The sequence below is a fragment of the Nerophis ophidion genome, linkage group LG11 (assembly GCF_033978795.1).
Source record: "Nerophis ophidion isolate RoL-2023_Sa linkage group LG11, RoL_Noph_v1.0, whole genome shotgun sequence".
Classification (NCBI taxonomy): Eukaryota; Metazoa; Chordata; class Actinopteri; order Syngnathiformes; family Syngnathidae; genus Nerophis; species Nerophis ophidion.
The window spans coordinates 64,312,130-64,337,613 of NC_084621.1; the positions used below are offsets into that span (position 1 = coordinate 64,312,130).

At 40.1% G+C, this 25,484-nt stretch overlaps 1 protein-coding gene across 2 annotated transcripts; it reads left to right on the forward strand.

The window, feature by feature from the left end:
* Window positions 1–1,802: 1,802 nt before the first annotated feature.
* On the forward strand, window positions 1,803–25,269 carry LOC133562357 (dendritic cell-specific transmembrane protein). 2 transcript variants are annotated; one of them, XR_009808890.1, is made up of 3 exons: window positions 1,803–2,020; window positions 2,159–2,235; window positions 24,693–24,833. XR_009808890.1 is itself a non-coding variant. In XM_061916492.1 (3 exons), the coding sequence occupies exons 1-3, from the start codon at window positions 18,777–18,779 to the stop codon at window positions 25,151–25,153; spliced, it is 1,434 nt and encodes a 477-aa protein (XP_061772476.1). In that variant the 5' UTR covers window positions 18,723–18,776; the 3' UTR covers window positions 25,154–25,269. The 2 variants fall into 2 exon arrangements, 1 of the variants encoding a protein (XP_061772476.1); XM_061916492.1 differs by lacking the exons at window positions 1,803–2,020; window positions 2,159–2,235 and adding exons at window positions 18,723–19,823; window positions 25,103–25,269 and having other exon boundaries at window positions 24,693–25,028.
* Window positions 25,270–25,484: the final 215 nt, after the last annotated feature.

Below are 25,484 nucleotides of genomic sequence, written 5' to 3' on the forward strand. Positions count from 1 at the left end.
GCGTCCAATAGGGATCTCCAAAGCGTCCAATAGCGATCTGTAAAATGTCCAATAGGGATCTCCAAAGCGTCCAATAGCGATCTGTAAAATGTCCAATAGCGATCTCCAAAGCATCCAATAGTGATTTCCAAAGCATCAAATGGCAATCTCCAAAACGTCCAATAGCGATCTCCAAAGTGTTCAATAGTGATCTCAAAGCGTCCAATAAGGATCTCCAAAGTGTTCAATAGCGAGCCAGAAAGCATCCAATAACCATCTCCAGAGCATCCAATAACCATCTCCAAAGCACCCAATAACGGTCTCCAAAGCGGCCAATAACGATGTCCAAAGTGTCCAATAATGATCTCCAAAGTGTTCAATAGTGACCTCCATAGCATCCAATAGCGATTTTTAAAGCTTTCAATAGAGATCTGCAAAGCACCCAATAGCAATCTCCAAAGCGTCCAATAAAGATCTTCATATTGTTCAATAATTATCTCCAAAGCGTCCAATAGCGCTCAATATCGATCTCCAAAACGTCCAATAGCGATCTCCAAAGCATCCAAAAGCTCTCAATATCGATCTCCAAAACGTCCAATAGCGATCTCCAAAGCATCCAAAAGCCATTCCAAAGCATTCATAGCGATTTCCTAAACGTCCAAAAGATATCTCCAAAGCGCCCAATAGTGATCTCCAAAACGTCCAATAGTGATCTCCAAAGTATCCAATAGCGATCTCTGAAACGTCCAATAGCGATCTCCAAAGTGTTAAATTAAGATCTCCAAAGCATCCAATAGCACTGAATAGCGATCTCCACAGCCTCCAATAGCGGTAACTAAAGCACCCAATAGTAATCTTCAAAGCAATCAAGAGCGTCCAAAGGCGATCTCCAAAGTGTCCAGTAGTGCCCAATAGCGGTCACCAAAGCATCCAATAGATAGCTTTTTATTTTATTTTATTATTTTTTTTTCTAGTCCATCGCTATCAATATCATCCACGAATCTTTCATCCTCACTCAAATTAATGGGGAAATGGTCGTTTTCTCGGTCCGAATAGCTCTTGCTGCTGGGGGCTCTGTCACGCCAAATTTCTTCCCCCCGACAAAAACCTTCCCCCCGGAAGAAATTTGGCGTGACAGCCCCTCCAATGCCTGAAGGACCCCAATGAGGGCGTGACAATACCAAGTTATATGACTCTTAAGGGTTACAGCTGCAAAATTAGCAAAGCAAAAATAGCTTGAAATGTTAGCATGCTGGAATGCTAATATTTTTTCCTCACCGTTAAGGGTTACAGCTGCAAAATTAGCGAAACAAAAATAGCTTGAAGGGTTAGCATGCTGAAATGCTAATATTTTTTCCTCACCCATGACAATCAGTCAATTATAATGCTTTTAAAACAGGCAGCTGTGTGGGCTGCTTGGGGTCCTTCAAGTAGTTTTTTCCGGGGGGAAGGTTTTTGTAGGGGGGAAGACATTTGGCGTGACAGCTCCCATTATAAACAATGTGAGGACGTGAGGAGCCCTCACCCTTGTGACGTCATCGTCTGCGACTTCCGGTAAAGGCGAGGCTTTTTTATCAGCACCAAAAGTTGCGGACTTTATCGTCGATGTTCACTACTAAATCCTTTCAGTAAATATATGGCAATATCGTGAAATGATCAAGTATGACACATAGAATGGACCTTCTATCGATGTTTGAATAAGAAAATCTAAATTTCAGTAGGCCTTTAATTTTTTCCGTGTGCGGCCCTCAGTGGAAAAAGTTTGGACACCCCTGATTTATAGTGATCTCCAAATCGGCCAATAATCTTTAAAGCGTCCAATAGCGATCTCCAAAGAGTCCTATTGGTTGGATTTACATGACGTCACGTCCGGCTCACATGAGCACTGTTGAAATGGCGCGAAGAAAGAACGTTTTTTTTTTTTCAAAGTTCTTGGAAAACGCAGGATTTTACGAAAGACGAGAAGAAAAGTGGAACATACTACAGTCCAAGGAAGCAGAGTCGAACAACATAGACGTTTTCAGTGACCACTTCGTTAAAGGTTTGTTTGATATATTTTTAATATGCCTTTTAGTATTTCCCATTGAAGTATTATCATGATATTGTTTGCGTTTAAATGTTTGAAAAGTCACGTGACGGAACGCGAGCGGTAGCGATCTTCTCATGCTTTTACTTTCAGGCGTTTGGAGTGGCGACATTTTACAAGACGACAAAACACGGCGTTGAAGGAAAGGAAGCCGACAACCGACAGAGCAGGTAGGACAGCTGGTTTATGTTGGCTGCTGGATGAGGAATCTGCTTTTTGTGGAACTTTCTGGACAAATGCTGGTGGAATACGAACGTCTGCGTGGTGTGTTGGCTGCGCGCGCTCTGACGTCAGCCGTTCGCAGCGTGCACGCGCTGATTAACCTTCGGCTTGTGTTTGGGTCGGCACTGACCCGTTTTAGTTTTTAAATGCACAAAAGAACCACATTTATTTATTTTTTTGCATCAATGGTTTTTGACTTTGTCAGGAACCTCTATTTCAACAAAACAAAAAATGTTTTGGGTTGTTCACTAAATTATAAAATGCTTTGGTTGAAATTATGACCTTGGTGTTGTAAGGGTCGGTTTCGTCCCGTTTTAGTTTTTAAATGCATAAAAGAACGACATACATTTATTTTTTTTGCATCAATGGTTTTTGACTTTGTCAGGAACCTCTATTTCAACAAAACAAAACATTTTTTTTTCATTCCCTAATTATAAAATGCTCTGGTTGAAATCATGACCTTGGTGTTGTTAGGGTCGGTTTCGACCCAGTTATAAAAATAAGATTAATAAGCAATAATTAGAGCCAAAACTGAACACACTGACAGCCAGCTCCTCTCCCAATCATGTGAGTTTTAGGGCAGTGGTCCCCAACCACCGGGCCGCGGCCTGGTATCGGGCCGTGGCCCGATTGGTACCGGGCCGCAGAAGAATTTTTTATTAATTTTAATGAAAAAAAAAAATATATATATATACATTTTTTTTATTATATCAACATAAAAACAAAATATACACGACAATTAGTGCACCAACCACAAAAACCTCTCTTTTTCATGACGAAAACGTCCCTTTTTCATGACAAAAAAAATAATAATAAAATAAAAAAAAAAGATCTCCCCCCCGGGCCGCAGTACAAATTATTAAGCGTTGACAGGTCCGCGGATACAAAAAGGTTGGGGACCACTGATCTATATGACAGGAGCGCACAGCTGTTTTTAAGGAAATATTTCAAAACAACTAGTCAAAGATCATCTTTATGACAGGAGTGCAGTGCTTATTTTTTTTTATTTTTTATTTTTTTTAAGGAAATACTTCAAAACAACTCGTCAAAGATCTTCTATATCAGTGGTCCCCAACCACTGGGCCGCTGCCCAGTACCGGGCCGCAAGAGAATTTTTTATAAATTTTCAATAAAAATGTTTTTTTTATTTGTTTTTTATTAAATCAACATAAAAAACACAATATACACTTACAATTAGTGCACCAAACACAAAAACCTCCCTTTTTCATGACAAAAACGTCCCTTTTTCATGACAAAGAAAAAAACAAAAAAACAAAAACTAATTATTAAGCGTTGACCGGTCCGGGGATACAAAAAGGTTGGGGAACACTGCTTTAGGGGATTGTCATTTTACCTTGTTATCCAGTACAAAAACAAACAAAGATGGTTTGTCCAGACATGTGAGGTCAATTCAGTCTCAAAATTAATAAAATTGAAAAAAACAAAACAAAACACATTTATTTAACAGATGTGTTCTAATACCCTTTAATAGTCAGGTAACACAACAACCTTTTATTCATTTATAAGATTATTTTAAAGTTCATTTTACCATTTTTTCTTATTGAAGTCCAGGGGCATACTGGCAAAAAAAAAGGCCCAATGGCCCATACCAAAAATATCAAAACCAATATTTTCATGGATAAGGAAGCCTAACAAGGTAACCAAGAGATGAGAAACTAATTGGACGATATATAATAGTTTTAGTGTACTTTACAGCTCATTTAAGACAAAACCGACCCTTAAACGTAAGAGATGGTAACAGAAAACTAACACAAGAGGAAGGTTAACATCAGCTGGGGGCTAGAAGTCTGCTCATTTCAACAATATTAATGGTGGATTTAAGTCAGTGGTTCTCAACCTTTTTTCAGTGATGTACCCCCTGTGAACATTTTTTTAATTCAAGTACCCCCTAATCAGAGCAAAGCATTTTTGGTTGAAAAAAAGAGATAAAGAAGTAAAATATAGCACTATGTCATCAGTTTCTGATTCATCAAATTGTATAACAGTCCAAAATATTTCTCATTTGTAGTGGTCCTTCTTGAACTATTTGGAAAAAAATTATATAAAAATAACTAAAAACTTGTTGAAAAATAAACAAGTGATTCAATTAAAAATAAAGATTTCTACACGTAGAAGTAGGGCTGGGCGATATTGGCTTTTATTATTTATCGCGATATTTTTATGCCATATTGCGATATACGATATATATTACAATATTTGGCCTTGGCTTTGAATGAACACTTGATGCATATAATCACAGCAGTGTGATGATTCTATGTGTCTACATTTAAAACATTCTTCTTCATACTGCATTAATATATGCTACTTTTTAACTTTCATGCAGAGGGAAATTACAACTAAGTCATTTGACCAAAACTGTATTTATGAAATACTCTTCATTCTCTCATGGGTGACTTTTTAAATGAAAGAACAAATTAATAGAGTTGCTACCTTTTTGTAGTAACACTTCTGCTGCATACTTTGCATTGATTGATTGATACTTTTATTAGTAGGTTGCACAGTACAGTACATATTCCGTACAATTGACCACTAAATGCTAACACCCCAAAAAGTTTTTCAACTTGTTTAAGTCGGGGTCCACGTTAATCAATTCATGGTACAAATATATACTATCAGCATGATACAGTCATCACACAGGTTAATCATCATAGTATATACATTGAACAGCATATTGCTGTTGTCTGCTGAATATTTTCCCAATTGCAGCCAAACCACCGCCAGAATGACGAGGAGGAGTGAGAAACACCTGTTGTGTAATGCCCGCAGCTAAATGCAACTCGACCTGCCTCAGCTAACGTTAGCCATGCTAACGTTAGCCCTCAGCGAGAGCATAAGATGCTACACACGCGACAGTATGTGACGTATGTAAGAAGGCGGGCTTATTTTACGTCTATGTGAAAAGGACAGATGAGGAGTGAAAAACGCCAGTACCGTAATGCACGCAGCTTAAAGCAACGATGTGAGAACATATAATCGAATATTACGATATAGTCATTTTCTATATCGCACAGAGCAGTGGTCCCCAACCACCGGGCTGCAGAAGAATGTTGTATTAATTTTTATTTAAAAAAAAACAAAACAAAAAAAAAACATTTTTTAATTTTATTTTTATTTTGATTAAATCAACATAAAAAACACAGTATACACTTACAATTAGTGCACCAACCACAAAAACTTCCCTTTTTCATGACAAAAACATCCCTTTTTCATGACAAAGAAAAAGGGACGCGGGACAAATTATTAAGCGTTGACCGGTCCGCGGATACAAAAAGGTTGGGGACCACTGGCACAGAGACAAACCTGCGATATATCGTATATATCGATATATCGCCCAGCCCTACATAGAAGTAATCATCAACTTGAAGTGCCCTCCTTGGGGATTGTATTAGAGATCCATCTGGATTCATGAACTTAATTCTAAACATTTCTTCACAAAAAAAGAAATCTTTAAAGGCCTACTAAAATGAGATTTTCTTATTTAAACAGGGATAGCAGGTCCATTCTATGTGTCATACTTGATCTTTTCGCAATATTGCCATATTTTTGCTGAAAGGATTTAGTAGAGAACATCCACGATAAAGTTCGCAACTTTTGGTCGCTAATAAAAAAAGCCTTGCCTGTACCGGAAGTAGCAGACGATGTGCGTCACGGGTTGTGGAGCTCCTCACATACTCACATTGTTTACAATCATGGCCACCAGCAGCGAGAGCGATTCGGGCCGAGACATTGACGATTTCCCCATTAATTTGAGCGAGGATGAAAGATTTGTGGATGAGGAAAGTGAGAGTGAAGGACTAGAAAGAAAAAAAAACTAGACCGCAGAGCGATTCAGATGTTATTAGACAAATTTACTAGGATAATTCTGGAAAGTCCCTTATCTGCTTATTGTGGTACTAGTGCTTTAGTAAGATTATATGGTCGTACCTGTACAACCTGAAGGTCGGAGGGGTGTGGCCACAAGTGTGGTGACCGCCAGTGTCTCCGAGGGAAGCCACGTTTCTCGACGAGGCGAAGGCAGCCGATGCTTTCTCCACGTTGGAAGCATCCGATGGCCGGTGGGAGGAGGCAAGAGAGTCCGCAGTTGCCTCTTTGACAGGTGCAGGAGGAACGACGCAAGATCTCCGCTCATGTCTACGGTAAGGGCCGACTTATTACCACCATTTTATCACCGAAACCTGCCGGTTGACATGTGATAGGGAACCATGTTCGCTTGACCGCTCTGTTCCATAGTAAAGCTTCACCGTCATCTTTCGGGAATGTAAACAAGGAAACACCGGCTGTGTTTGTGTTGCTAAAGGCGGCCGCAATACACCGCTTCCCGACTACAGCTTTCTTCTTTGATGTCTCAATTATTCATTGAACACATTGCAAAAGATTCAGCAACACAGATGTCCATAATACTGTGGAATTATGCGATGAAAAGAGACGACTTATAGCTGTGAACGGTCCTGGACCAAAATGTCCTCTACAATGGGTGACGTCACACCGCAACGTTTTAGCATGATACTTCCGCGCAAAATTTAAAATTGCAATTTAGTAAACTAAAAAGGCCGTATTGGCATGTGTTGCAATGTTAATATTTCATCATTGATATATAAACTATCAGACTGCGTGGTCGGTAGTAGTGGGTTTCAGTAGGCCTTTAACATCATTATTTATGGAACATGTCCACAAAAAAATCTAGCTGTCAACGATGAATATTGCATTGTTGCATTTCTTTTCACAGTTTATGAAATGACATTCATATTTTGTTGAAGTATTATTCAATGAATATATTTATAAAGGATTTTTTGAATTGTTGCTAATTTTTAGAATATTTTAAAAAAATCTCACGTACCCCTTGGCATACCTTCATTACGCGTACCCCCATTTGAGAACCACTAGATTAAGTCATGCCATGGCTTTGGAGTGGATGATGTCGCTTTGTTGAAGCCCCAATTATCTTTTCATCACGCACTTTGGATTAATCTGAACGTTTGCTGCAATTGTTTCACTGGATGGATTTGAATAAAAAAAGGTCCTAATGAATCCATGAGTGCTCTGAAATAGAGTCTGTGAAAAGGGGAGAAAGCCATGCATCTCGCTGCAAAAGGCTTTGCTGTATGAGATTGAAAACCTGAAAAATAAACAACAAAAGTTTGTAAATAGGAAAAAAAAGGAATGGTAACAGACATAAAAGAGCTCACAAGATAAAATGAAAATGGTTCTCAAATCAAGGAATTACTGGAGAAGTCGAACACTTTGTGAATGTGCAACTAACTGTATTGGTTGATTTAAACTTTTATTAGTAGATTGAACAGTTCAGTACATATTCCGTACAATTGACCACTAAATGGTAACACCCGAATACGTTTTTCAACTTGTTTAAGTCGGGGTCCACGTTAATCAATTCATGGTAGAAATATATACTGTCAGCATAATACAGTCATCACACAAGTTAATTATCAGAGTATATACATTAAATTATTTACAATCGGGGGGTGGGATGTGGAATGGAACCATGAATTGATTAACGTGGATCAAATTGAAAAACTTATTCGGCTGTTACCATTTAGTGGTCAATTGTACGGAATATGTACTGTACTGTGCAATCTACTAATACACGTTTCAATCAATCATAAAGGTTTGATTGATAACAGCACTTCAATCATCAACAATTGCATCATCTGAGAAATGGACATTGAAACAGTGTAGGTCTGACTTGTTAGGATATGTACAGCAAGTAGAGAAATCAGAAAGCATAATAACAATGATATACATTTGATTATTTACAATCCGGGGAGGTGGGATGTGTAGGGGGGACGGTGTTAGTTTAGGGTTGTAGTTGCCTGGAGGTGTTCTTTTAGTGCGGTTTTAAAGGAGGCTAGAGATGCACTTTCTTTGACACCTGTGTGGAGTGAATTCCTTATTGATGTGGCATAGAAGGAGAATTAGTTAAGACCTTTGTTGGATCGCAATCTGGGTTTAACGTGGTTTGTGGAGCTCCCTTCTGGTGTTTTGGTTATGGCGGTCATTTACGTTATGGAAGTAGTTTGACATGTACTTCGGTGTCAGGGAGGTCTAGCGGATTTTATATACTAGGCTCAGTGCAAGGTGTTTTATTCTGTCCTCCACCCTGAGCCAGGCCACCTCTCTTTGTATATTATTCACATGTAAAAAATACCCAAGTGTTTATTCTGAGCGAACTGTGGTGCTGAATTTCCCCCAGGGTTAAATAAAGTACTTTCTATTCTTTTCAATTCTAACCCTCATGACAAATTGTTGCCGCTCCTGCCAAAAGGTGAAGTGGATACATAAGCGGTCGTTATTCAAGCATAATGAAATATACTGAAACATTTAAAAAATGAAATAAAACAATTGATACACTACAAAAACACACACACACACCAGTAGAACCAAGTGAAATGAATGAGGTCTTGTTTTAAAGCAGGGGTCCCCAAGTTGGCAGGCCAAATACAGCCCGACAGCGTCCAAAATCCGGCCCATGGGAAGTTTTAATTAATTTTTTATTTGTCTGACCGCTTCTATGTTAGAAACCTCTCTTTTTTTTTATTTTTTTTTTTTATAATGTTTATTTTCCGCTGGATCTACTCCTATTTTTTTTTTTTTTGCTGCAGCTGTTACATATACTGTAATATTGTACCTAAGGGGTGTCCAACTCATTTTAGCTCAGGGGCCGCATGGAGGGATACATTTGTGCACATGCAGGCCAGACAATTGTTACCATGGCATTGAAAATAAAAATTAAAGACAACTTCAGTTTGTTTTCTTTGTCTTACTTGGGCCAAAAATAGAACAAACACATTCTGAAAATATTACGATAAAAGTATAGAACAAAAATACCCGGCAGCAGTAAAGTTTAGCTCAGGGGTACCCAAACTACGGCCTGCGAAAAGAATTGTCCTTTTTACTCTATTTTCTATCGCTTATTTGTCTAGGGCAGGGGTAGGGAACCTATGGCTCTTGAGCCAGATGTGGCTCTTTTGATGACTGCACCTGGCTCTCAGATAAATCTTAGCTGACATTGCTTAACACGTTAAGTAATTAATAATTCCGCTGGTAATCACGGTGGTAAAAATAACGTTCAAAATCTAACACATTTTCATGTATTTTAATCCATCCATCCGTTTCTACCGCACCTGTTCGTTCAAGAAGTCGCATTAATGGTAAGAAGTATTTTATTTATTATTGGTTGTCTTCAGAAAAACAATGTTATTAAAAAGAAAAGAGACTTAATATACTCTGAAAATTAGAGATGTCCGATAATGGCTTTTTTGCAGATATCCAATATTCCGATATTGTCTAACTCTTAATTACCGACACCGATATCTACCGATATAAACAGTCGTGGAATTAACACATTATTATGCCTAATTTTGTTGTGAAGTCCCGCTGGATGCATTATGGTTTTCCAAAATAAATCAACTCAAGTTATGGATAAAAATGGCAACATAGCACTGCCATATTTATTATTGAAGTCACAAAGTGCATTATTCTTTTTAACATGCCTCAAAACAGCAGCTTGGAATTTGGGACATGCTCTCCCTGAGAGAGCATGAGGAGGTTGAGGTGGGCGAGTTTGGGGAGGTGGGGTTGAGGTGGGGGGGCCAAGGGGGTAGAAGGGGTGTATATTGTAGCATCCCGGAAGAGTTAGTGCTGCAAGGGTTTGTGGGTATTTGTTCTTTTGTGTTCATGTTGTGTTACGGTGCGGATGTTCTCCCGAAATGTGTTTGTCATTCTTGTTTGGTGTGGGTTCACAATGTGGCGCATATTTGTAACAGTGTTAAAGTTGTTTATACGGCCACCCTCAGTGGCTACTTATGGCTGTTGACCAAGTATGCGTTGCATTCACTTGTGTGTGTGAAAGGCCGTAGATATTATGTGACTGGGCCGACACTCAAAGGAAGTGCCTTTAAGGTTTATTGGCGCTCTGTACTTCTCCCTACATCCGTGTACACAGCGGCGTTTTAAACAATATAAATTTTTATATTTTTTGAAACAGATACCGATCATTTTGAAACCGATACCGATAATTTCCAATATTACATTTTAAAGCATTTATCGGCCGATAATATCGGCAGGCTGATATTATCGGTCATCCCTACTAAAAATGTTGGTCCTACTTAAAAATGCACACATTTAGTTGTATTCAGTGTTAGAAAATATTATAAGGCTCTCACGGAAATACATTTTAAAATATTTGGCTTTCATGGCTCTGTCAACCAAAAAGGTTCCCGACCCCTGGTCTAGGGGATTCCGGACCAACAACGCCACACACAGACCGTAAAAGTATTTGGATGAGTACTTTTAACATGACTCGAGTCATTTTACTTTAAAGTAAAAGTACTTTGTACTTATTTGTCCCTTTTAAGTCTACCATAGTTGTCAGTGTGTTGCAGCTCTCCAACATTGATTGTGACAAAATCTAGTTCAGCAACATCTGAAGTGCATATTGCTATGAGCTGAAATAACATTCTGTGAGCTTTTGGCTGCTTCCACATCACATTCGGTAAATCTCTCCACACACACACATTCACACTTGTACACACTATAAAGCAAACACTTTATCTCCTCCAGGTATGAGGTGAGTCGCGTGACAGAGGTGGAGGAGGGGGTGGCCTTTATATAAAGTTGGATGTCATCGCTTGTCATGAAATATCACACTCAATGATATGGCCGAGGGAGAAAATGTTTTTAGAATCTGAAGTTATTGTAGGGTTCGAGTTGCTATTTGGACTAATCCAGCAGTCCTCGGCTACATTTGTCCACGAGGGAGACATTTTCCTCAGCAGACACCACAATGGTCAGTTTTTTTTAAACAAAAAATCAATAATATTAATAACAAACAATGAAAACGGTTCATGTTACAATTCACCTTGACTGTGATTTGAACCCTTGGATGTAAAAACACAATGCAATGAAAAATAATCCAGAATGGTGTGTCAGCAGTTATTGGAGGTCCATAAAGGCATTGACTGATGCGTGTGGAGTGATGGAGATATGCAAGAGGTGCAACTTGATAAAGATGGCAGACATTTTTTAAATATTTGTAAACGGGATGCTACGTTGTGGTTCATTGAGGGGTGATAGCAAAGGTTCTGTCATAGTGATGGCTTGATGATGATGATGTCATGTCAATGTCAATGTCAATGACCAGGTCTAGTGTATGAGGACCTCGACAAGCTTCTGGGGGTCCGGGCAAGCACTTGAGTGTGAGTCAATGTGGATGTTAAAGGCCTACTGAAATTAAATTTTTCTTATTTAAACGGGGTTAGCAGGTCCATTATATGTGTCATACTTGATCATTTCACGATATTGCCATATTTTTGCTGAAAGGATTTAGTAGAGAACATCGACGATAAAGTTCGCAACCTTTGGACGTCTTGCCTATACCAGAAGTAGCAGACAATGTGTGCGTTACGTCACGGGTTGTAGGGCTCCTCACATTGTTTATAATCATAGTTAAATGATAAATGGGTTGTACTTGTATAGCGCTTTTCTACCTTCAAGGTACTCAAAGCGCTTTGACACTACTTCCACATTTACCCATTCACACACACATTCATACACTGATGGAGGGAGCTGCCATGCAAGGCGCCAACCAGCACCCATCAGGAGCAAGGGTGAAGTGTCTTGCTCAGGACACAACGGACGTGACGAGGTTGGTACTAGGTGGGAATTGAACCAGTGACGCTCGGGTTGCGCACGGCCACTCTCCCCACTGCGTCACGCCGTCCCTGAGTAGTTACCAGCAGCAAGAGCGATTCGGACCGAGAAAGCGACAATTTCCCCATTAATTTGAGCGAGGATGAATGAGTCGTGGATGAGGAAAGTTAGTGAAGCACGAGAAAGAAAAAAAGGGCGACCGCAGTGGGAGCGATTCAGATGTTATTAGACACATTTACTAGGATAATTCTGTGTGGAGTTTGCATGTTCTTCCCGTGAATGCGTGGGTTCCCTCCGGGTACTCCGGCTTCCTCCCACCTCCAAAGACATGCACCTGGGGATAGGTTGATTGGCAACACTAAATTGGCCCTAGTGTGTGAATGTTGTCTGTCTATCTGTGTTGGCCCTGCGATGAGGTGGCGACTTGTCCAGGGTGTACCCCGCCTTCCGCCCGATTGTAGCTGAGATAGGCGCCAGCGCCCCCCGCGACCCCGAACGGGAATAAGCGGCAGAAAATGGATGGATGGAATTCTGGAAAATACCTTATCTGCTTATTGTGTTACTAGTGTTTTAGTGAGATTATAAAGTCATACCTGAAAGTCGGAGGGGTGTGGTGACCGCCAGTGTCTCTGATGGAAGCCATGGAGGAGCCAAGAAAGTCGCGGCTGCCTCTTTGACATGCTGCTGCAGGAGGACGCAAGCTCCGCTTATGTCGCCGGTAAGAGCCGACTTATTACCACAATTTTCTCACCGAAACCTGCCAGTTGACATGTGGTAGAGAAACATGTTCGCTTGACCGCTCTGTTCCATATTAAAGCTTCACAACACAGAAACACCGGCTGTGTTTTGGTTGCTAAAGACAGCTGCAAACCACCGCTTTCCACCAACAGCATTCTTCTTTATAGTCTCCATTATTAATTGAACAAATTGCAAAAGATTCAGCAACACAGATGTCCAGAATACTGTGTAATTATGCGATCAAAGCAGAGGACTTTTAGCCGTGAGTGGTGTTGGGATAAAATGTCCGTTCCAACTAGGGCTGGGCGATATATCGATATATACAATATATCGCGGGTTTGTCTCTGAGTGATATAGAAAATGACTATATCGTAATATTCGAGTATACTTTGCACACAGGACCTTTAGTTGCGGGCGTGCACTTCAGGCTCTCCTTGCTCTTTCCTGTCTCTCCTTCTCGCAGACAAGCAGGTGCACATTCCTACATACGTCACAAACTGTCACGTCACATACACGCCCTCGCAGGGCATAGAGGTGGCGCCTTGGCTAACGTTAGCTGCTAACGTAGCCGTACGAGAGAACGATGGTGCGGATCTGATAACAAATGAAGGAAGACTTAATTCCCAATAAAAACAACAGGGTTTCCATCGTCTGGCGGTGGTTCGGCTTCAAGTGGGAATATGTCGAACAGACATCCGTAATTTGTCAAGTGTGGGGGGAAAAGCGTTGCTATAAAACGTAGCATTACTGCTAATATGTAGCATCGTTTTTAAAGTCACTCGCTAGAGAATGAAGAGAATTTAATAACCTTGGTAACATACCACATAGTGAAGGACGAATACTATTTGATTTCCTATCATGCAGCTCATTTTTATCTGTCTCTGACAATCTTGCAATTTATGTTTTGGAAATGACTTGAATGTTTGTGCCATTGCTTAATAAGTTTAATAAATACACTTTTGGTCATTTGACTTAGTTGTGATTTCCCTCTCTGCATGAAAGTTTAAAAATAGCATATATTAATGCAGTATGAATAAGAATGTTTTAATATAGACACTATAGACTCATCACACTGCTGTGATTATATGTATCAAGTGTTCATTCAAGGCCAAGGCAAAATATCATAATATATATCGTATATCACGATATGACCTAAAAATATTGCGATATTTAAAAAAAAGCAATATCGCCCAGCCCTAGCTCCAACCAATATTGTCACAAGCACGCGTCAACATAAGCGTCATCATTCTGCGACGTTCTCAACAGGACACATCACGGCAAATTTAAAATTGCAATTTAGTAAACTAAAAAGGCCGTATTGGCATGTGTTGCAATGTTAATATTTCATCATTGATATATAAACTATCAGACTGCGTGTTCGGTAGTAGTGGGTTTCAGTAGGCCTTTGATATCGCCCAACAGTATTACCTTTTTTTTGTGTTTTCTTGCACAGTGAAATGGAAAAGTTGTTTATTGTAGGGATGAATGTTAAATATGTTTTTTAGGACAATAGATGACGACTATTTGTTGTGAGTAAATTGTAGGATCAGATCCAGGACATTGTTGGATGTTGTGCTGTACACAGACATAATTTCTATAGACTGGCACTAAGCCGCATAACATCAAGATTTGGGGCCGCCATTTTACCCCAGACTTTGCTCAGTCAGATGTGTATGGGTAAAACTTCCTAGTGTTGGAGTGTTCTTCTTCTTCGTCTGTGCCTACCTGCAACTGCAACGTACTAGTTAAGTTTCAAAGTCTCACCCTATAGCAGGGGTCGGCAACCCAAAACATCGAAAGAGCCACTTTGGACCAAAAATACTAAAAACGAATCAGTCTGGAGCCGCAAAAAATGAAAATATAATGAAGACAACACATGACGTGTCTTATTAGCTATCTTAACCTACTATCAAAATGACTTTAAAAGTCTAATATAATTGTTTTAATGAAAGCAACACATGATTTAAGTGTTTATATTAGCTATATTAGCCTACTATCAAAATGACAAAGTGTCGCAGGCTGAAGCAAATTTTTGTTGGCCGAAATGCTGTAAGTTAATATTTATTCTACACATTAGAAACCATTAGTAAATCAGGGGCTACTCAGAAGGTAAGAACTCCTGGAAATGACTGGCTTTTGATGGCCAAAGGTATAGATGTGTGTGTCCAAGTTGAAGAAAACGGCAGGCTGTAATAAATCTTCTTTTTAATAGATTTATTACAATCTTTGGCAAGCTAGGTACTGTTTGCTGTGGTCTGGAACAACATGGCACACAAACAACTATCTGAAATGCAACCAATATTACATACAGATACTGTGTTATGAGACATGCAAAACTAAATTATATACAAGTAAAGGATATTGAATGAGCTCAGACATACCTACAAATGAGGCATAATGATGCAATATGTACATACAGCTAGCCTAAATAGCATGTTACCATGATTTGATTAACGTGGCTAAGAACCAAGGTAACTTAAACAAGTTGAAAAACTTATTTGTGTGTTACCATTTAGTGGTCAATTACACGGAATGTGTACTGTACTGTGCAATCTACTAACAGAAGAATCAATCAATCAAAGTTAGCATTTATTACCTTGCAGTCATGCTCTGGACAAATAAGCCTGATTAGCACTCCAACAAGTCCATAACATTAACAAAGCTCACCTTTGTGCATTCACGCACAGCATAAAATGTTTGGTGGACAAACTGAGACAAAGGAGTTGAATATTTTATATGTAAACTGTTGCGTTTATTGTATTTCCCCCCCCATCTTTTTCCATTTTCAATCCTTTTTAAAAAAAATACTCCCAGGAGCCAATCGGGCGGCACTGAAGAGCCACAGGTTGCTGACCCCCGCCCTATAGTATCCTTACAGTAAGAAAAAAAAACCCTCACTAACTGGCTGTAATATATTTGATAATTTGATATTGGTGTTGACTGTTGGTTTAAAGATACTATGTAAAATCCTGCCTAAAATAAAGTTCAGCTGCATCCTGTTGTTCATGGCTGACTGGAGTCTAGGGTCATGTGGTGGCATGCCTGCTGTCTAGTGTCAACTACAGAGGGTACCCATCTACTGTCGGTTACTAAATCTATGGTGCTGTAAAACGTTTCCCATAATGCAACACAACTTGCTACCGCATGTCATCCAGACCCCGTATCGAATTTGTCAAGCTGACTTTTGTACTAAATCAGTTGTGGCTAAGAACCAATAATGTCTCCCGTTTGTTATTTTATTATATAACTACATTGTATAGGCGAACCCAGGACACTCGGCTACACTAGCTTAGAGACATTAGTAAAAAATGCTTGCTGAAAATGTGTTCCTCAGTGTGGAATCTGTTGTCTTCCATGTTTCATGTATTTCTCCAAGACCAAGTGAGATAAGTCAAAACAGAATCATTTGTCACATGCTGGCATTAGTATTGCATTCCTTTCTTGCAGACTGCTGTAAAAAGTCTCCTAAGGCCCGACTGGTCCAAAATGTTGCTGCACGTGTGCTGGGAGGCACAGCTGCGTTGTACCTTAAACTCCACTTGTTTGTGTGTTCTCTCTTACTCTGTACGCATCAACATTACATTAGTGCTGTCATATACCTCATTATTCAAAATTATAGTAACCCCACTTTTGAATTGTGATCCATCAGTTATTTACCTGCCTGCACAATTTAATTAACTTAATACAAAGATCCCAATATTTTGATACAAATGCAATGCTATTGTTAGAATCTCAAAATGTTTTACTTGAATGCAAGTTATTTATTTGCACAAAACGCTTTATCCGAAGTACAGTGGAGTGTCTTTTGAAGGGAAATTTGCCAATGAGCCCACCAGTCTGAGTTTCCTCACTTTGCACTGACTTATGCATTGAACTGATCACTGACGGTGTAACAACTCACACCATCTTTTAGGTAACCACCCACAATTAAGGTACAGGAGCATGTGCACTCGTTAATGGGGATCCCTACAAACATATCTCATTTTCGACTTTTTCCTATTCCATTCATCCATCTTCTTCCGCTTCGCCAAGGTCGGGTCGCGGGGGCAGCAGCCTAAGCAGAGAAGCCCAGACTTTCCTCTCCCCAGCCACTTCGTCCAGCTTTTCCCGGGGGATCCCGAGGCGTTACCAGGCCAGCCGGGAGACATAGTCTTCCTAACGTGTCCTGGGTCTTCCCCGTGGCCTCCTACCGGTCGGACGTGCCCCGAGCACCTCCCTTGGGAGGCGTTCGGGTGGCATCATGACCAGATGCCGGAACCACCTCATCTGGCTCTTCTCGATGAGGGGGAGCAGCGGCTTTACTTTGAGTCCCTCCCGGATGACAGAGCTTCTCACCCTATCTCTAAGGGAGAGCCCCGCCACCCGGCGGAGGAAACCCATTTCGGCCGCTTGTACCCGTGATCTTGACCTTTCGTTCACAACCCAAAACTCATGACTTTTCCTATTCCAAAACGGCTAAAAAAACTGAGATAAACAAACACAGCAGATATTGTTCAATGAGGTTAAAGCTGCACCCTGGAAGTGAGTGGTGGCTTCAATTGTCCCAAACCACTTTTAAAAGAGCACAACGCTACACTTGAATAAAATAAAGAAATATAAATGAATAAAACATTTTAAATGAGGACCCACTAAATTTCCCAGGGATCCAAATAGCTACCTGTGGGTCCTGGGGACTCACAAACCCTGAACGTCATTCCCAAATGGGGACTAGGGTACTTGACCTGTGTGAAGTTGGCCCCTCGCAAAACTCTCTTGAAAGAGTTTCATTGGTTTTTGCAGTTGAAATGGCTATTTGTGCTGTTTTTGCATGTAATTTTATAGGTCAATCAAAGAACCCTACCCGTTCTCCAAAGTAGGCCAAAATAGTCTCAATCGTTTTTGCTGCATTTGTGCTGTAAACAATTTTGGTCTAACTATTAATGTTTTTAGTTAACTTTTTATGTTATCAACTTACACATTAATATTACATATAAACAGTCACCTCCCCACGGTGTGGCACTGTGGGAGAGTGGCCGTGCGCAACCCGAGGGTCCCTGATTCAATCCCCACCTAGTACCAACCTCGTCATGTCCGTTCACCCTTGCTCCTGATGATGGGTGCTGGTTAGCTCCTTGCATGGCAGCTCCCTCCATCAGTGTGTGAATGTGTGTGTGAATGGGTAAATGTGGAAGAAGTGTCAAAGCGCTTTGAGTACCTTGAATGTAGAAAAGCGCTATACAAGTACAACCCAACAGTCCCAAATGTTTGTGCAGTTGAAATGGCTATTTGTGCTGTTTTTGTTTCGGAGTTATTAAAGATTTTTTTTACAGGTAATTCAAAGGTCACCCAACCCCCCCTCCCCCATTCTCCAAATTAGTCTAAAATAATCTTCATCATTTTTGCTGCAAACGATTTTGGTCCAACTATTATAGTTTTTAAGTTATTCACGTTTTATGCTTTTTATGTTGACAACTTAATTTCAGGTTAATATTACATATAAACAGTCCTTAGATATGTCAAATACCGCCCCAAATGTTTGTGCTGCATTTGTGCTGGTTTGTGCAGTTGAAAAGGTTGTCCATCCATCCATCCATTTTCTACCGCTTATTCCCTTTTTGGGGTCGCGGGGGGCGCTGGCGCCTATCTCAGCTACAATCGGGCGGAAGGCGGGGTACACCCTGGACAAGTCGCCACCTCATCGCAGGGCTGAAAAGGTTGTTTATGCCGCTAATTATTTCGGAGTTATTTGAATATTATTTTATATGGATACTTTGCTATCACTTACATCAGTTGTGAATTGTTAGTTTGTATTTTTTAAATTAGATCAAACACATTATTATTATTATTATTATTATTAGTCTCTTTAAAGGAGACTTTGTGAACACCCTCATCTAACATAATCTCAAATGCCAACTCCTACTTCTTCTTTTTTCTGGGGTAAAAAAAACAAAGCACAGCGATGACGAATACGACGAATGACAGAGGTTTGCCACCACTTCCTGTTCCACCAATATTTAAGAAGCCTGCAGCCATCGCACACAATAATCCACATCCACAGGTTTGCCCTGCAGGGCCTCCAGAGAGGATGTCACCAACATGGACTGTTCTCAAGCAGACTCTGAAGGATTTTAGGACTGTGGCATTGGATGTTTTCTTTAGCGGTCGCAGAGAGACCTTCAAGAGATCCACTATCCTCCTCCTCATATGCGTCTTCCTCAGCGTCCTCCTCAGCGTCTTGCTCTACCTCTACCTCCTCTGCACTCTCACCTATGACCCCGCAGTGGCCGGGGGAATCTCTGTGCTCCATTGGCTGCTGTTGACGGTAGCCCTCTTCCTGTCCAAGAGAATACGATGCTTGCTGACTCTTCTGCTCATCTCTATGTTTACCAAGAAAAGTCGCAATCTCCTTTTGACCGCCGGGACAAGTTTAGTGGTGCTCGGGAATATTCGCAACACTTTAGAGAACCTGACAGGTTTGGTTCGGAGCATGATCTGCAACCTGAGGGCCAAGAAGGCGTCAATCACGGCTCCTTTCAGTAACTACGTAGCCATGTTGAAATGGTTGGCTGGCGTACTGCAAGGGGTGACGGATCTCGGGGTCGTTAACATGGATTCGCAGCTTGAGATCTCTTCTAAAGTGGACTTGGAAGAATTCAGGGAGCGACTCAGCGAAGTAGAACTAAAGCTGAATCAAAGCGTCAAATACGCCGTGACCTTTATGAACACAGTCTCCTCTGGGAAGGAACGTGTTTATCCGGTCATCAGCTTCCTGGTGCTGACCGTCTTCATCGCCTTGCACATAAAAAATTACCGCAGTGACCTGACATACAAAAATAACTTCATCAGCAGCAAATTTGTTCATTATGACGAGAAGCAGAAGGCAGAAGGACGGCGCCACGTTCTTCCTCTCACATCAAAGGAGGAGAAGCTTTATCCTTCACTCCCTTCCCTGCGTCCTACAGCCCAGGAAGGAAAAGCTCTGTTGAAATTTGGCCTTCCAGTTGTGTGCCATTTGTTTGCTTGGGTTCTATTTATAACCGTTGATGCCTTGTTTTACTGCTTCGTTGTTATTGTAACAACCAAGCTATCGGAGATGGAACCGTTCCATGTCCCTCTGCTGCTGAGACTCAAAGTAAGTTCTTTCATCAGCACCCTCTGAAATAGGAGCCCTTTTTAGTAACTTGATGGAATGCACCCAGATTTTTGGAGTACATCAAAAGACCATTTTAAGCAGGGATTTGAATCTTACCAGTCACAATTTGATTCCGTTTTTTTAATGTACTGGTTTGATTCAGAAAAAAGTTTCTCGAATCAATGGGATTGTCGGTTCAATATATTATTTGGTATAAAAATGATATTAAGAAATTATAGCTTAGAAACGCTCAGTTGGCTGCAGACGTTCCGAGAGTAGCGCCGAGATGGCATAAAACATCTATTTTTAAAAATGTATTCTGAAAAATGAACACAATTTTAAATCGATTCTTTAAACTGAAGCATCGATCAACAACCATGATTTGGATGTGAATTAATTGTTTTGAGCACACCTTAGTAGTGACTTTTCATAATGTTGCAAAATTCAACATTCAAATGGCGCTTCTAATTTATTACAATTCCGAATGAATGGGTTAATGAATGAAATTAGTTTATTTCGGTCATATATTCAACCATTTTGTGTGATCAATTTAACAGCACAGATTATACATATTAACAATCATACACGTACACAAAGAAAAAGAATGACCGAAAAAGGAATAAGGCTAAGGCTTATATTTGTCTATCCAATACATTCACTGGAAATTAGATTGAACATTTTAACACATTAGAACTAATAAATAATGGATTGGTGGGTTCACAATAGCACGCTTTGTGTATAATTATAATTACCCTTTTTTAATTATTGCATCTGTTTTATAAACATTTCCCCAAACGTCAACACAATATGTAAAATAGGGAGAATAAAAGAATAAAATAACATATGCAGACATTTTGTTATGGAGGTGTCTTACATTATAAAGAATAGCAATGAATTTGGATATTTTTCCCTTTTTTATATATTTCCAACATAATTTATGATCAATTATTTTTCCCAAGAATTTAGTTTCATATACTATATCCATTTCCACTTGATTTTATTTTAATTTTGCTTCACAATTTGTGTTTGCACCAGTAAACACCATAAATTTAGTTTTGTTATCATTTAATGATAACTTATTTATATCAGGAGATTTTTTTAGCTGATGTAACTCAACCTCTATTATCCTCAACACTTCTTTCAAGTCTTCTCCTGAACAATATACATTTGTATCATCTGCAAACATAATACATTTCAAAGTATTAGATACTGAAAAAATATAATTTAAACAAAGTATAAATAACTTAGGTCCCAATACCACAAGTTACTCTTCTTGAATCGTTTCATTATTTTCAAAAATCAACAACTGAAAGAAAATAGATGGATGGATGATTTTAAAATGTTATTTTTTCTACGAATCAATTAGTAAAAATAAATTTTTTTTAGGCAATCTCTAGCTTACACACTGCATGTATGTGTCACACGTCAGCAGCCAAGAGGAGCTTTTGTAACCTCTAACCTGTTATGAAAAGGTTTCATTCAATTATTTTTGCACAAATAATATTGCAAGATCGTTTCAAATCGAGAATCATGTAGAATACAGAGAGTCAAATCGTCACCTCAAAAATCTGAATCGAATTGAATTGTGAGGTTTTTTTTTAAGATTCACATCTCTAATAACTGAAGTATGGATCTAGATTTGTTTCTATATTTCCTGTCTGATTTCAATGTTTTGATTGTTTCATAGTGAGGCACCAAGAGCCAATTTTAAACATTAACTTTTGTTACCAAATATGGTAACAAAAGTTGATGCAACACGCCTGTGGTTGCGCTCAGCCAGCAATATCAGGATAAATATCGTAGTTTTGTAGGGAGTTGGCACTTTATGTAACATGTGTTCTGCTAACTCACAGTCCTTGTTTACAACATTTAATAGTTTACGGTCTGATCTAATAAGATTCAAATAATATGTACCTAAATTGCATGTGCAAATTAAAAATGACAAGTACTATTAGTGGGTGTGTTGTGGGTGCAACAACAGTGCAGACCACCCTATTTAAACGAGGATATTGCGTGGACTGTACTGGACTCACTAACTTGTCTGTTATGATCCAAATGCAAGAATATGCATTTTGAAAGAAGTGTTTTCAATGAGAAGAGGGGTGTCAAACGTACGACCCAAGGGCCGGATCAGGCTTTATCCTGCGGGATGAGTTTGCTAAGTATAAAAATGAACCTTAAATTTTTTAATGAAGGAGACAGCTGCTCTAAATGTGTCCACTGGATGTCGCAAATATTAGTATATTTGTAGATGATGCTACATATGTACAAAATAAACCACATGATGTTAGTGCACCAGTCAAATAAACTGATCAAACTACATAAATAACATACTGTAATTAGATTTTTATGTATTTGTTTTATTTTGATGGATTGAAAATCAACACCATTGAGTTGACTGAACATCACATAATTTATTCAGAAAATATAAATAACGACAAAGTATATATACTATTAACTGCAACAGTTATTTGTAAAAAAAACTAAAATATAATTTGTACAATTTCAAAATGTGCTTGTTTTATTTTTTAACAAAGAAACCAATCCGAAGTTGTCTTTATTTTTAAGTTATCGTGCTGTGATTTTACCAGTACAGCCCACTTGGGAGTAGATTTTTCTCCATGTGGCTCCCGATCTAAAATGAGTTTGACACCCCTGTAAGAAAACAAAGCCATCAAAAAAGGTAAACAGACACCAAAACAAATTAAATGTGTTTTATTTAGACACTTAAGTCACCCAGCAGCTATAACATCATAAAGTGCATAGACCAGAATTTTTTTTTATGATAGTCCAAATATGTGGACACACATTGATCGAAGATTCTCTCTGCATTGTTTGTCTTTGCAGTGCGAACACCTGCTTTTTCAAAGCTATTTATTCATAACTGTGCCAGTTTGCGCATACTTTTCAAACGTGCTATAAGTAGGCTCAAAACTGCAGCCACAAAACAGTTTCAGCTTTGATAAATCACATTGGGAGTGATACAAACGCTTACTCTCATTATTGTGGCCTTTCTGATAATCAACATATATTGTACATAAACACGGAGACAGACACACTATGGATTGCGCTCCCATCATTCCATCCATTTTCTGCTGCTTATCCCTTTCGGGGTCGCTGTACCCGGTCTCAGCTGCATTCGGGCGGTAGAAAAGGTACACCCTGGACCAATTATGCTATTTAAGAGACAAAGTCCTCTGCGCACAAGCTTAGTAGATCAGTTCCGCATGATCTATCAAGTTTAAACATTCTAAGACTCTCAACCTTTAGTAGATCAGGCCGCAAGTTTATAATGTTATCCCAGCAGGCACAAGACATTGATACAACGTTGATAATATACATATCCTTTAAAACTGACTTTGAAACAACGTTGAATCCATGTTGGTTGGTAATTGACCAAATTTTATTGGACAAATCAACATTAAAACCCAACATTGATTAAACACAGTCAAGAAGCATGTTGTTTCAACGTTAGGTTTGATTTGCTCAACATCAGGACCTAATTCAACAAGTTGTCAACAAGGTTTCAATGTCTTGTGCCTACTCAAATGTGCTAAATTATCAGTGTGGTTATTCTACCCGTTATTTTTTTTTGACACCGTGAGTTATTCGGCTGTTTGCGACAATCAGGAAGTGCCTCAGTCAATTTCCCTTTACTACTTGGGATCGTCAAAATAAAAACGTTAAATTATAATTGTGGACTTGGAGAAGGCATTCGACCGTGTCCCTCGGCATGTCCTGTGGGGAGTGCTCAGAGAGTATGGGGTATCGGACTGTCTTATTGTGGCGGTACGCTCCCTGTACGATCAATGCCAGAGCTTGGTCCGCATTGCCGGCAGTAAGTCGAACACATTTCCAGTGAGACTTGGACTCCGCCAAGGCTGTCCTTTGTCACCGATTCTGTTCATAACTTTTATGGACAGAATTTCTAGGCGCAGTCAAGGCGTTGAGGGTTTCCGGTTTGGTGACCGCAGGATTAGGTCTCTGCTTTTTGCAGATGATGTGGTCCTGATGGCTTCATCTGACCGGGATCTTCAGCTCTTACTGGATCGGTTTGCAGCCGAGTGTGAAGCGACCGGAATGAGAATCAGCACCTCCAAGTCCGAGTCCATGGTTCTCGCCCGGAAAAGGGTGGAATGCCATCTCCGGGTTGGGGAGGAGACACTGCCCCAAGTGGAGGAGTTCGAGTACCTAGGAGTCTTGTTCACGAGTGAGGGAAGAGTGGATCGTGAGATCGACAGGCGGATCGGTGCGGCGTCTTCAGTAATGCGGACGTTGTACCGATCCGTTGTGGTGAAGAAGGAGCTGAGCCGGAAGGAAAAGCTCTCAATTTACCGGTCGATTTACGTTCCCATCCTCACCTATGGTCATGAGCTTTGGGTCATGACCGAAAGGATAAGATCACGGGTACAAGCGGCCGAAATGAGTTTCCTCCGCCGTGTGGCGGGGCTCTCCCTTAGAGATAGGGTGAGAAGCTCTGCCATCCGGGAGGAACTCAAAGTAAAGCCGCTGCTCCTTCACATCGAGAGGAGCAAGATGAGGTGGTTCGGGCATCTGGTCAGGATGCCACCCGAACGCCTCCCTAGGGAGGTGTTTAGGGCACGTCCAACCGGTAGGAGGCCACGGAGAAGACCCAGGACACCTTGGGAAGACTATGTCTCCCGGCTGGCCTGGGAACGCCTCGGGATCCCCCGGGAAGAGCTAGACGAAGTGGCTGGGGAAAGGGAAGTCTGGGTTTCCCTGCTTAGGTTGTTGCCCCCGCGACCCGACCTCGGATAAGCGGAAGAAGATGGATGGATGGATGGATAGCACAACCTATACGAATCAGTGCAACAATATAAATCAAGTGTGACCTGTTTTTCATTTTAGGGGGTGGCAACTCTAATTGGTATACAGTTGAGTGAAGAGAATCACCTGAAAGACTTCTCTTATTCCGTGACGCTATTTGAGAAGCAGTGCCTCCCCAGTCCCAAACTTCTGCTCTACAGCTCGGTGGTTCCGCTGGCCGCCATATTGCTGATCTTGCTACTTATGGCCCCGCTGGCAGCCAAGGCGGTCCAGTTCAGACTCCTGGTGTTTGAGAAATTCTACTCCAACGCAGCAGAAGAGAGGATAAAGTTCCTGCATGCCAAAATTCTGAGGAAACGGTTAAAAAGGAGGAGGGCGAAAGCGAGGAGTAGCCCTTTTACTACGCTCATCCGTAAGGTATGAGTCACATGATCACCATTATGGGCATAAATAGGTTGGATGGTGAATCAGTTTTTCTGTTTCTTTCTCAGCCACATTTCTGGTGTCCAATGTTTTTCCCAGAAGAGGACAATGTTGTGTGAGGAAACTTCTCCTCACAAAGGATCCATTACAGGTGCTGCTTAGAAGATTTCCATGTTGTCCTCTGGTGACTTATTTTAAAACCTAATGTGCAATAATAAAATCAGCGACTGACATATTTTAAGTCCATTTGAAATTCGGACATCATGTTGAAGCTGGTACACTTGCTCAAAGCTTTAAACAAGTATTTATATCCTAACTGATATTTAAGAACATTACATGTTTATAGTGTTTAGTACAGTACTTAAACATAAAAGGATCAACATCCAAAAGTTGTAAGTATTTTTGGACAAGTAAATACTTGTTACTATAGTCAAAGTATTCATTCAGGTG

Bases quoted from the DNA above. Each gene is read 5' to 3' on its own strand.
- LOC133562357 (XM_061916492.1), top strand. From the start codon at position 18,777: ATGTCACCAACATGGACTGTTCTCAAGCAGACTCTGAAGGATTTTAGG. The intron at 19,824-24,692 runs GTAAGTTCTTTC...TTTTCATTTTAG, and splicing joins CTCTGCTGCTGAGACTCAAA to GGGGTGGCAACTCTAATTGG. The intron at 25,029-25,102 runs GTATGAGTCACA...TTTCTTTCTCAG, and splicing joins TTACTACGCTCATCCGTAAG to CCACATTTCTGGTGTCCAAT.